This window comes from Plectropomus leopardus, chromosome 4 (assembly GCF_026936395.1).
Source record: "Plectropomus leopardus strain MGB_pleo_1.0 chromosome 4, ASM2693639v1, whole genome shotgun sequence".
Taxonomy (NCBI): Eukaryota; Metazoa; Chordata; class Actinopteri; order Perciformes; family Serranidae; genus Plectropomus; species Plectropomus leopardus.
Window position 1 is genome coordinate 15,909,039 of NC_142179.1, and position 12,849 is coordinate 15,921,887.

The window sequence follows — 12,849 nt, forward strand, 5'->3', positions numbered from 1 at the left end:
CTTACACCAATACAAACTCAACTAATAAACAGCACAACAGGTCAGAGGAAAATGGGTCATTTTTATTTTGGGGTGAACTGTTCCCTTTATACTGACCCCACTCAGGCCTCAAATAACTAAAACACGTCAAAGTAATCAACACTGATGTCCTTTTGAAAAACACATTATTTCTTGCATATCAATCCAGTGATTTTAAATATGAAAACTATTTATATCCATAACGCTGTTCCTGTCTATGTTATCATATAATGTTCCAGCCAGCTCTCTTTTTCCAAAATTACATGAAGTGTCTTGAATTGTACAGTTTTTAACTTGTCTCTCTTATAATAAAAGCACTGGGAATGCTACCTTATTTCTTTTGTCTGCTCAGTGTTTTTGAAAGGTCATGGAAAAAACCCCAGAATAAGCTCCAAACCTGCGTCTTTGTACTGAAACTAAATATTGATTTTGTCCGAGGAGGATATTGGGTCCTCTTACAGAATCCTGACATAGCTTTCGATGAGGCATCACTCAAGAACGAGCAAACATTTTTGACCACGAATCAGCCAATCGGAGCAGGCGGAAGCGGAGCCAAAGCCACGCCCCTCGGGAGCCTCTATAAGAAGCGAGGAGCGCGCGCTGTGTCAGCGCGTGAACAGAGCAGCAGACACACCTGTCGGACAGCCGCAGGTGAACCGGGAGTTTGGAGAAAGACAGTTTGACAGAACAAAAGGGATTTTTGTGTCAGCGACAACTAAAGGTGAGCAATTTGACTTTTTCTGAGAGTAACTCGAAAATTGGACTCCTGAAGATTATCAAATTAAAGTTTGACAACACCGGTGCGTCGACGCAAAAGCGTGCCAGTGATTACTGAAACATTTCCTGTCAGTGTGAGCTGGAGGGGAGCTGTTGGACCTGTTTTCATCAATTTCGTCACCTGGTCCTCATCAACGCGACCACTTGTTGGCCATTACAGTGATACTGGAGTGGACATTTATCTGACACTGGCGAAAATGAACTGTTAATCTTTAATTTTGATGCTTTAAATGCTGCACCATAAACCTAAACATGCTATGTGACCCTCAACTTTAATGACGGCCACTTGTAACCATTACATCGATACTGGTGTGGAAACTATTATGATATTGGATTAAATTATTCTTAATTTTGATGGCTGAAATGGTGTACTATTAGTCTAAGCTTAAGTGACTTCAGTCTACACAGAATAAAATCAATTTTAATGTATAGTTTGTAAGAATGTGTGGCTAGTTAATGTTATAATGTAAAGATGTGTTTTATTCCACATATTAATATGACAGACTCAGTTATTTAATGACTCTGAATGTGAGCAGATTGAGATACTGTGGGACTACATGCCACCCAAACGTGGATTTTATCTTCTGTAAACTGTGGGAGATGACGTTGTGGACGTTTATGGTACACAGAAAGAGGTAGTGTGCCCTGGGAGCAGCAGCCTTTACATCAGGACTATACTAGGACTTAAATTGGCGTGTCAAGGCTTGCTTTGTCCTCATGAGTATAGAGATTTCAGACAGCCACTCTTTTTTCCACCCAAAGACTTACCCCATGTCCTGTTCAAGTTCTCGTTGCATTCAGGTAGACACACCTTGAAAACCTGTCATGTAAGGTTATGTCTCTTATGTATACTTGGCAGACAAGAAGTGATGCTTTCATATTACTCACACAGCCCCTCTCAAATGGGACCGTGCTTCTCGAGACGCTAAAGTAATCGAACTGGTATGTTGAGTTTGTAAAATTCACTTTGACTCCTGCTTTGTGAAAGTGAAGCCCCTAAGAACGAGGTTCACCTTGGCATATCTCCCCAACTACAGACACCTCTCACAAACCAGTCAGTCCTGTCTGTGTGAACCTTTATCTCAGCGAGGTGACCCTGTAACTCTGCCTGACACCACCCCATGTTGAGCAACTGTTACAGAAAGGCTGCGTTTTACACAGTTGCTTGATTTTTAACCAATAAAACCATTAGATTGTTAGGTAATGATAATGGTTGCAACACTTATTCCATGGGGATTACTGGGAAAATTTACTTTCAGTTATGAAAATTGGCCAGTTTAATCTTGGTGACATTCTGACAACAATTGAGATAAATACTTAAAATTAAAGAATTTGTGGGCAATTAACCGCCCTGAAGATCGGACTGAGCTGAATTAGAATAATAAAAAAATAAAATGGTACCCAATAAGATAAAAAAAAAAGAAATATCAGTAAATGATAATCAAATAAGACATGTTCAAAAAATAATTAGTAAATGCTTGTTGGAACAGATACGTTTTGAAGAAATGATAAAAGAAGTCACTGATTCTGCAAAGCCGTGCCAAGTTTTCCTCATGGCTGTTGTCAGTAAAGATGCCTTGCATGAGCCATGGCGGCATGCTTTGGTCATGACACATGTCCTAAAATATGTAACGGTGTAGTACGAGTAAATTGTAACAGAAAAAAATGCATTTTTATACCTAAGCCGTGCATGCATGTTTCTTGAATAAATTCTAGACACACTGTTGTTTTGTTCAGTGAAAATGGAGACACTGACTAACACTCATTGTACTCCCCGTACACTCTTGGCTTTGTCCGCCTCCGATGCTCAGAGGGGCAGCAGAGAATGGCTGAGTGACCTTTTTATCTTTACAGTCCCGTCTTTCAGCCCTGTATTACAGCCAACTATAACTGCAAATTTTTTTTCTTTTCCTGCCACTACTACTACAGAGTTGAACAGGGTTCAGATTTTTTTCAGACGAAAAACCGGTTGCACGTGGAGGAGTTGCTGCAGCGTGTTGTCAGTTTCGCTGAACTTTTGGGCGAGACTTACTTCCTGTTGGGAGTTCATTATGAAAGAGGAGGAACAAAAGCTCATTAGTAACCTTGATACTTCCTCAATATGAAACTATATTGTGGTGATTTTTCTAATTGAAATCACCAAATGCAATGTTTTTTTTTTCTTTTCCTACAGCTTTTTAACGTGTTTGACTATTTCAGTAAACAAAAACTTTTTTACTGTTGTTGGACACAAACACCACTGACTGCTCGGTACTGAAAATGCCAGTGACCTTTAGTCTCGTCCAAACTGACTCTTAACCTTTGCCTTTTCTTTTCTAGGTTACCAGCAAGGTTCTTGCCGAAAAATGGAGTTTGATAATATAAAGTCATCAGCTGCACTTATTTATGATGAATTCATGCAAAATGCAGGTGAGTCTTTTAAGCGTTAAAGGTGACTCTATGGCTACATCATCACTTTTTTTTCTGTTTAAAACCACTTAACATAATAGTTTTTGTATATCACTTATCAAAAAAAGGAATAACCTAAGAGCAAAGCCGTAATGTCACTCCTCTCTGTATCTGAACCTTGTTGATCTCACGGAGCTGTCATAATCTTCTGTTAACAGACCGGCGGACAGGGAGCTGGCCCCTGATGTCGTCTCCTCTTCCCCAAACGATCATCATCGCAGCCTACATCTACTTCGTCACATCGCTTGGCCCTCGGATAATGGAGAACCGCAAAGCCTTTGACCTCAAAGGAGTTCTCGTAGTCTACAACTTCAGCGTGGTGGCTCTCTCGCTCTACATGATCTACGAGGTGAGTCAGCGGTTTATCTTTTTGCATCAGTGAGTTGATATGAAATTGGTGCGACTGAAATCCTTCACCAATGGAACATTTTACACAGCGGTACATACCTCAGGCTGATAGTGAGTCGGTACCTCTCATTGTTTAGAGGAGAGCCATGACACATGCCATTAGCAGTCTTGTGCAACATGGGCTTTTTTTCTCCTTTTTTTTTTTTTTTAAGCTTGACTATTAATGTGAGGTTAAACCAGATCTGCAGGTGTGCTGTATTCTGCACATGTTGCTTTAAGTGTGGAATAGCTTTAGTATAACTTCTTTTTGTGCAGCTTTCTCATCAACACTTTACACTTATTTTTATTGCTTTTTCATTTTAGCAGAGTTACATATGTGCTAGAGATTAAAAAAACAAACATCTACATTTCCCAGTTTTACAAAACCTATTAATATTCTGCAAAATTTTCACACTGTTTTTTTTCTTTTTTCATGTTAACATTGTCAATTTCTCCCATGTCACTCCTCTTCAGTTCTTATCTTATGAATAAACAATTCCATATCATATTTTGAGACATATTTAATTTTATTGATGTACTGCATTTCCAACGTTATTAACCTTACTGTAATTGACCTTTTCCCACATTAGAACTTTATTTTACTTCATTATACTACTTTGACACACTGCAGCATAAGTGTATTGCAGGCATACGTTAACATAACCGCAACATTTTTAGATGAAATAAATACATTTTGTGATGATTTAACATGTACAGGGTTTTTGAAATTAGTTAAGTTTTTTTTTCACATCCAGTTACTAATGACTTGCCACTCTGCGCTCTGCTGTTCTCTTCAGTTTATCATGTCAGGATGGGGGACAGGATACTCTTTTCACTGTGACCTCGTCGACTACTCTGATTCTCCGCAGGCTGTGAGGGTAAGTCATTTATTTAGCGTCTGATTGAACATGTATGAGCTCTAGATGTATTTGTTTAAAAACAATATTTAATAGTTCTTTACTGTCTCTTCTAGATGGCAGCAGTATGCTGGCTTTACTACTTCTCAAAGTTCATTGAAATGTTGGACACGGTAAGTCGCAAGATCACTTTTCTTATTTCTACATGTACTGTTGCACTAGACTCAGTATTTCATCAAACAGTAAATTTTTAGTGTCAGAAAATAAATTTACTATTTACTTAATTTTTTTTGCCGAAGTAATATTTATGAATACTTAATTAATTTTTTTATTTAATTTATTTTTTTTTAACAAACTACACTTACAAAATATCAGGGTTTTTTTTTTAAAAAAATGTTTTTTTTTGACACAATTCTTATGTGTGCCCACCTTAATTTTTTTTTCTGTAATTTTTTTTTTTGTTTGTTTGTATTGAAGTGACCTTATAAATATTGCTTTCCTGGACAAACTGTACTCATAATCATCCCTTTTTGTGCAGATTTTCTTTGTGCTGAGGAAGAAGAACAGCCAGGTTACTTTTCTTCATGTCTACCATCACTCGATCATGCCTTTCACCTGGTGGTTTGGAGTTCGTTTTTCTGCAGGTACATTTCCTTCTTCCTTTTTAAATTTAGCCTTTTCATGACATTACATGTGTTTCTTTTGCCAGTTTGTGGCAGTATGGCTGGTACCTTCCAGAGTTGTTATAGTTCTGTATTGTTAATTTTCTTTTTTTTTTTGTCAATTACAATTTATATTTTCAGTTTAGTTTCAGTAAGTTTTCAGAGTAATTTTGGTAAATATGCAGTATTTAATTTAAGTTTCAACTTTTTTCTGAAGGATAGTTTAGAGTTTAGATTATTTCAGTTATCTTAAAGGTTTTAACACCTAGTATTTTTTCTTGTGTGGTTTCAGTTAACTGTAATAACCTTGATACGCTCTTTGTTTTCAGGCGGGATGGGGACGTTTCATGCCCTGCTGAACTGTGCTGTCCATGTCATCATGTACTCATACTATGGCCTCACTGCTTTGGGCCCCAAGTACCAGAAATACCTGTGGTGGAAAAAATACCTGACGACCATTCAGCTGGTATGTTAGATCGCCTGACACATGCTTTTTTTTTTTTTTTCATCTTGTGTTCTCAACGTGTGCATTTTATAATGACCTGTGGGAAAACTTGGCAGAAGAATCAAACCTTCCTTTGTGTTGCTCCCCAGATCCAGTTTGTTATGGTGACCAGCCACATCTCCCAGTATTTCTTCACGGACTGCACCTACCAGTTTCCCATCTTTATCTACATCATCGGCCTGTACGGCCTGATTTTCCTGGTCCTCTTCCTCAACTTCTGGTACCACGCTTACACCAAGGGCAAGAGGCTGCCTAAAGTGCTGCAGAATCAGTCTTGGGAACATCACAGCAACGGAGTTATGAATGGAAACGCTAGTCATGAAAAAGACGAGTGATGCAGGACTCGGCTTGTCGGGGGGTTTGGGGTTGACCTCAGTTACGTAAGCAGACCACTGCATTCTGAGGTTCAACCCCAGTTAGTTTGGACTGCATTTTCTCATTAGTTTTCTACTTGCAAAAGACAATCTTCAAACTTGGACCAAAGCTTTATTTAAGAGGTTTGACTCGAGCTGAAGGGTTTTATCTTATTGTTGTTTTTGTTTACAATGAAGGTAGAACCGAAGTTCTGCTGTGGAAGTTTTCGAATATCCCTATTCTCTGCTACAGTATGGTTTAAAAAAAAGAATTTCAAGTGTCCAAAATCGACTCCTCCATTCACACTTACCTTAGGGCTTTACCTATGGTGAGACTGTTGGACCCTCGGCTACACTGTCAAACTGGGCTTCCTCCAAAAAGCTTTGAATACTGAGATAGTTTTAACTTTTGTGATGATACTTCTCAGAGGAGCTTTTTAGGAAATCCAGTTCAGGGTTTTTAGTTGTGCACTAAAAAGTTGTTTATTTCACCTAGCCTTAAATCACATAGACTGTCTTATTTTTTTAAATGGTGTTCAGGCTACACATATCCTGTTGTTGTTAATGGTTACATGTATGCTGAACAGGGTGTTTTGATTATGCACGCCCACTTCTCTATGGTGTGAGTCACAACTGCTGCTGATGGTAGATTTTCAGTGAGAAGCGCTATCTCTATACAGTCGAATCAGTTTATTCTCCTATGAAGCGACGGTGTGACAAAGATGCCAGAGAGGAACACTGATGGCTCGCTGTGGCTCTTGTAGGATCCAGAGCTAGTTTTTACTACTTATTGCAAAATAACCCTTTCTTACAGGACCGCAGTATTCACAATTACATGGATTCACTAGTCAGAAAACAGCCTTGCTTTGCGTGGTTTTTAAGTATTTCGCTTCATGTGTTGAAGTTCTGCGGCTAACGAGGTCTTCAGGCGGCTGAGTCAGGTAGTGCCTTTGGACTGAGGCCTGTAGAGTAGTTTTATATCAGGTTATGATGATGTGAAACTGAAGTGATTGTAACACTCTGCTCCTTCGGTGACTGAGGGCACAGGATCGAGCTCAACGTGGAAAGAGATCCACCTTTTATTCAGGTGCAGGCCCATGTTAACACAAAAAATGTAAAGATTGAATACAAATGGGGGTGACCTTTTTCAGTTCCTTGTCAGATCCCTTATTATACCAACAGTTAATACTTTAAGAAATTATGTGACATGAAATGTTGTTTATATTGTATTTTATATGTATTTATATGAAAATAAATGATCAATGTACTTTGAAATTTGTTTCTCTTGCTTTTCTGTTTCTCTGAATTGGTTTTGGATTTTTTTTTTTGTGAGGTTAAAGCACCATGCTTGGACAAAGTAAAGTGAGAAAGGTAATATTTGCAAATAAATTTAGATGGTCGAATGTTTTATTTTGCTAAGGAGTCTCATTCAGGATCAAAAATCTTTTTCAGAGACCTGAGGCCTGCACTACAAAACCAGTTGGTGACCAGGGTATCTTTTGATTTTCTGGTGTCTCTAACCCCAACATTGGCCAATCAAGGTAGCAGTCATACAAAATCACAACCTAATAAAGAACATGATATACAAAAACTGAAAAGCAGCTATTAAACACCTCGTGCATGAGGAAAAAAAAAACATACCGCATTCACTGCATTCTTTATGATGCCCTCTAATTCATTGATGGATATAAAAGCTTATAATTTTAGATATTTTTCAGAATATTTCATGCCCAAAGTGCAAAGTAGGGAAATTCGATTTTCTTCATATTAAAAAATAAGGTAATCCTTTATTCATCCCATAGCAAGGAAATCTGCAACATCACAGTAGCAAAGAGTTGGGCAAACGGTAAGCATCAGTTTAAAAAAAACAAAAAAAACAAAGCATTATAGTAAGTACATAACAGAGAAAAACACAAAAAACTCATATAAGCTGTTTTAAAAAAAGAAAAATATTTTAAATGCAACCTTAGAGTCGAGTTTACTAAATCAATAGACTCAAACTTCAAAATAAAACATTCATAATACAGTTTGAAAACAAATTTAATGTTGGAGCATGGATATTTTGAAAACGAATTTAATGTTGGAGCAGGGTTACTGATCCAGGGAGGGGAGGATCCACTGGACCCCCCAACAGAGGTCCTGGCTAAGCACCAAAAGTCTTCAAATCATTAAAATGCTCCTGCATACAGCTGACCTGTGTGGAGCTGCTGCTACTGGCTCCTGGCCTCTTGTCATTTTGCAAAATTGCCTCCAGGCAAAATAACTTTAATGTCCCTGTGCACGAGTCAATGGTTTTGTGACATTACTGTTTTTTAATGTTTAGACCTGAGTGTAATGAGCAGTGTTCACCAGTAGGAGGTGCTGTTAAAGTGAGACTAAAGGTTTACTGTGTACAGTTTTCAGTGCATTATAGTGAGAGATGGAGCGCCACACTTAACAATAGATCATTTTCACATTCATGAAAAAACATTATATAGTACCTGTACTATGTACTTAATGCATTTGTTGTAGGCAGTATTTCACAAATGTGTAGATGTACTTAGTAATCGGCAATGGAAGCAGGAACCTGGTCAAAATTTTCATCAGGTGAAAGGTTAATTTCTCTCAACTGTTTATGCTTACAGAAAAGAAAAATTGATTTTTATCCTACCAACCACACATTATTTATTTTTTTTAAGGCTTTCAATACATCACGTGTTTTCTTAAACAGTATAGAAGCATAAACATTTCATTTTTAAAGCTACATGGATGGCTCAAGTACAACATGTTGATGTCCCACAGAGTCTAATCGAGAATTTGTGACATGTGAAAACCTCATGGTCTGCTCCTCTGTTCACCTCTGCCTCTGGGCCCAGCTGTTCAAAAGTAATCTGATGAGATTTCAGCTATCCAACTGGGAACAAAATGCGAGAAAAAAAGAATTCTGAAATCGAATTAGATCATGTAATTTATTCTTGGTTTCGATCTGGATCAAATCTTCAGTGTGTTTTGTTCCAATCTATTTAGTAGGATCAGGATCCAAAAATCAGGATTATCCTGATCCCAGCAGAAGGGTGGATTCCAGGGACAAAACATATATATATATCTTTGCGATATGGTAATTACTGTAATTTTAACTTTTATTTATCACTTTATATTGAAGTATTTTCAAACAATTGCATCCCCCATGCTGTTTTCTGTTTCTTCAAGTAAAACACTTGAAAAGTTTGGATCAGGGTGGTCTGATCCAATGTTACTTTAAAAAACTGGTACTAAAGTAAGGTTGATGAGCTGATGCTGCATAGCAAAACAAAGGATTCAAAAATAATTAAAGAATAAACAACTGGGCCCTGGTTTTTCCTCCCTAAACATGTTTGACATATTTAATTCCCCAGACTTGCTATTCTCTATTCAACCACCAGATGTCCCTAGACTTCCTTCCAAATCCCAATTTCCTCACCTGTTTTCCTCCCCACTCACACACCTGTTCCCAGTTACCTCATGACCCTCTCCAGTATATAAACCAGACATTGTCACAGCTTGTTTTTGGATATCAGCTCATGTTTCCTTGTGGTTTCTCTGTGTTCTTGTTTTGTTATTGCTGATTGTTCCTGCATGGCATTCATCTCATTTGCCTGTAAGCCTGTTGTCTTACAGTATCTTTTCTGAATCAACCTGCCTGCTGTTCTGCATCTGGCTCCTTCCTGTCTGTGCTGCGTCACTTTAACAGAAAAAGGCTTTTTGCTAATTATGGCCATGCAATGTCAGACCAACATAAAAACTTCCAAGTCTGTGAATGTTTATATTTGCTGTATATCTTTGCCATATATGCACATATTTTACGTTTCAGACATAAAACAATTTATGTTGTATATGTAGTAGATCATGCACCTTTTTTTCCCTAACACTCTCAGTCAACCCACGTGCCCCCTCTCCATCACATCACACCCAGCAAACAGGAGAGCGCACTGACCTGTCTATCTGATATCAGCACGTCCTTCTGCACTTAAGTGGTACATAATGATACTGCCACCAAACAACAGCCCCAGTGCTCTTTATTGAATGACACTCAGCTGTGTGATGACAAATATGAGAGCTTTTTACACATAAAAGGAGGCTGACGTCAGTGTGGAAGTCATTTAAAGTCGGTTTTCTTTCCAGCTCGTGAATAAACTGTGGTACGTGAGTGCTGAAACTAACCGGTTGAATGGAGAAATGAGAGCAGGCAGCAGGACAGCCCAGCCCTCGGAGGGCATGGATGATCGCTCTCCACCATGATGAGTTCCAACAACCCCTGTCTGTCTCCGAGCCACCCTCGCAGGTCCTTCCCTGGTTTTACTGAGGGATAACAAGGTCATTATCAGGCTGAATGTGTGAGACGGCTCATCACAGCAAATATGTGTAACACAAATGAGGTGAGTCAGCGAGCACGGTTTGTTCCTGCCTTTTACTACAAGATACGGCATGGATAAAACATTTCAACATGTTTCGATGTTACAAACATTTGAGTTACATTTAATCATTTCAGTGTTTGTATATGTAATCAAATTTGGTTAATGAGGAACAGCAGAAGTGGCAAAAATCAGACTAATTGTTAACATCTGCCGCCTCCATATTTTACAGACTTGTAAAAAATGCTGCTGATATGTCAAATAACATCTGAATTAACAAACTGTTCATTACATAATGTAACTTTTTTGTCTCAGTTTGGTTTAATAGTGGAAATAAACACCTCGCTTCAACATTATTTAAATATATCAGTGCAATAACCTTTTGTCTGCATTCTCATGTTTAAAATATAATTGGAATACTGACAGTAGTGTTAAAGGGACAGTTTGCCCAAAAATCAGAACACACACTTTTCCTCTTACCTGTTGTGCTTCTTATCAGTCTAGCTGGTTTTGTTGTCAGCTCCATATAGTTTCGAGAAATTGGCCTTAGAGACATCTGCCTTCTCTCTCATGATTCAATTTGTTTTCGATTCTTGGGGTCATGATTCGATTCAGAATCGAATCTTGATTCAAAGCGATTTCCGAATCAAAATCGATTCCCGATTAGAAATATAGGAGGTGTAATTTCAGGATCTACTCCAGTCTGTTTTGCCAGTGGCATATTATGTTATGAAAGCAAAGTCCAAAAAATGGACACACTTCTACAAAAATGTCCCATCTTTTTTTTGCAGTTGTTTGTGTATTCCATTATCTGTGTCATTCTGCAAAGCGGCTCCTATGTGTGAGGATGCAGAGGGCCACATCACACTCCTGACACTTCAGAGAGGGGCTTGAATCTCCTGCCTGCTCTGCCTGCAGTGAACACAGAGTTTACATCCATATGAGGCCCTCCTGCTTGTTAGACTGTCTCTTGATTATTATTATTATTATTATTATTATTATTATTATTATTATTATTGTTACTGTTACTATTGTTATTATTGTTATTATTATTATAGGCGCTACCAGAGTTTATTCTAATGCAGGAGGCGCTACCAATAACACAGAGCGATAGATACAGCAGGATTAGACCAATCACAGTGCAGTTTGCTCTAGATGACGTATGGCATACGTAAGCGGATACAAAGCGTCGAATCGTCTTCCGATTGGTGGACAAGACCGAAACAAACCTCTGACCTCCCCATGGAACCATGGGAAACCAATATGGCGTTTAGCATCGATGCTAATGTACTTTTATCATCGAAATATGGATAAAATATGGACGGAAGGCACCCAATATCGGGTCTATCGTTAAATATTTATTGAACAAGGTCCCGTAAAAACACCTGAATTCCCAGGCTGGATACTGAGGCTCCTAAAAGAGCTACGATGCATCGGAGACATCCCTCTGAGCGGCACAGCCGGCGGCTTTCACCGGCGACAAAAAGTAAGACTTTTCTAAATGATAAAACGTTTAGAGGGTTAAGAATAGACTATATTTAGTAAATATAGTCTTCAATCGATGTTTAGGATTTTTGAATCGATTCTGAATCGTTAAAAACGAGAATCGAGATTCTTATGTGAATCGATATTTTTCCCCCGAAACATGCTGCACACCACTGTTCAAAAACCACAAACACCAAGCTGGATGTGTTTTAGTGCGACACCTCTGCCTTTCCAGTGGCTTTTTAGTCACCAAACATGGGTGTTTTTTGAGGACTATTGCTGTGTTTCCACAGTGGATACTGCCACCAAAAGTAACTGTTTTTCATTGAGATGTCACTGTGTATTTAGCTTTGATCGTGTCATCAAAACTGATTTTTTTAGGCCAAAATATTATTTTTTCCTGTTTTTTCGTGTTTTGCCCAACTACATCATTGTTGAAATGTAAAATTTCAATGTAGGCTACATAACAACATGCAAATGTAACATATCTGTTGTTTGCAGAAATGCACAAATCCAATATTATTCTTGCAACTGGGTTACAATATTACAAACAATATTATAAAAAAAAAAGCTCGGGTTATGAAAACAAAATTTCATAGGCTTTAACCCTTTGAAAACTAAACAAATTGGCTTGATTTCTTTCAACAACATGGGATTAAGGCAATGAGCAACACAAGAAGAGATGACCAAAAAATCGCCAAGAAATAAGTAATAAACACATAAAAATACCTGACAGTCGGAAAAATAAATAAAAATATTGAAGAGAGATAAACACCTGGAAAAATGCTTTAAATTCTTTAACATAATTTTAAATATTTTATGATGATAATTAGCTATACTTATAGTTAGCTTTTTAAAAGCAATTTTATATTTCTGTAACCGCTTGTCCTTGTAAGGGTCGCGAGGGGGGGGGGCTGGAGCCAATCCCAGCTGTCAAGTAATTTTATAAATCAACTAATTTCTTGCTGTTTGTAGAACTTTTCTTAC

At 38.0% G+C, this 12,849-nt stretch overlaps 1 protein-coding gene across 1 annotated transcript; it reads left to right on the forward strand.

The window, feature by feature from the left end:
- Positions 1–599: 599 nt before the first annotated feature.
- Positions 600–7,282, forward strand: elovl7a (ELOVL fatty acid elongase 7a). Its single transcript, XM_042488122.2, has 8 exons — positions 600–739; positions 3,115–3,204; positions 3,402–3,592; positions 4,428–4,508; positions 4,604–4,660; positions 5,026–5,131; positions 5,479–5,615; positions 5,744–7,282. The coding sequence occupies exons 2-8, from the start codon at positions 3,141–3,143 to the stop codon at positions 5,987–5,989; spliced, it is 882 nt and encodes a 293-aa protein (XP_042344056.1). The 5' UTR covers positions 600–739; positions 3,115–3,140; the 3' UTR covers positions 5,990–7,282.
- The last annotated feature ends 5,567 nt before the right edge of the window (positions 7,283–12,849 follow it).

What these genes read in the sequence shown, in the direction of transcription:
- elovl7a (XM_042488122.2), top strand. Translation starts at nt 3,141, where the DNA reads ATGGAGTTTGATAATATAAAGTCATCAGCTGCACTTATTTATGATGAA. An exon ending in TGGAGTTCGTTTTTCTGCAG is followed by an intron (nt 5,132 to 5,478) that starts GTACATTTCCTT and finishes CTTTGTTTTCAG; the next exon opens with GCGGGATGGGGACGTTTCAT. An exon ending in ACCTGACGACCATTCAGCTG is followed by an intron (nt 5,616 to 5,743) that starts GTATGTTAGATC and finishes GTTGCTCCCCAG; the next exon opens with ATCCAGTTTGTTATGGTGAC.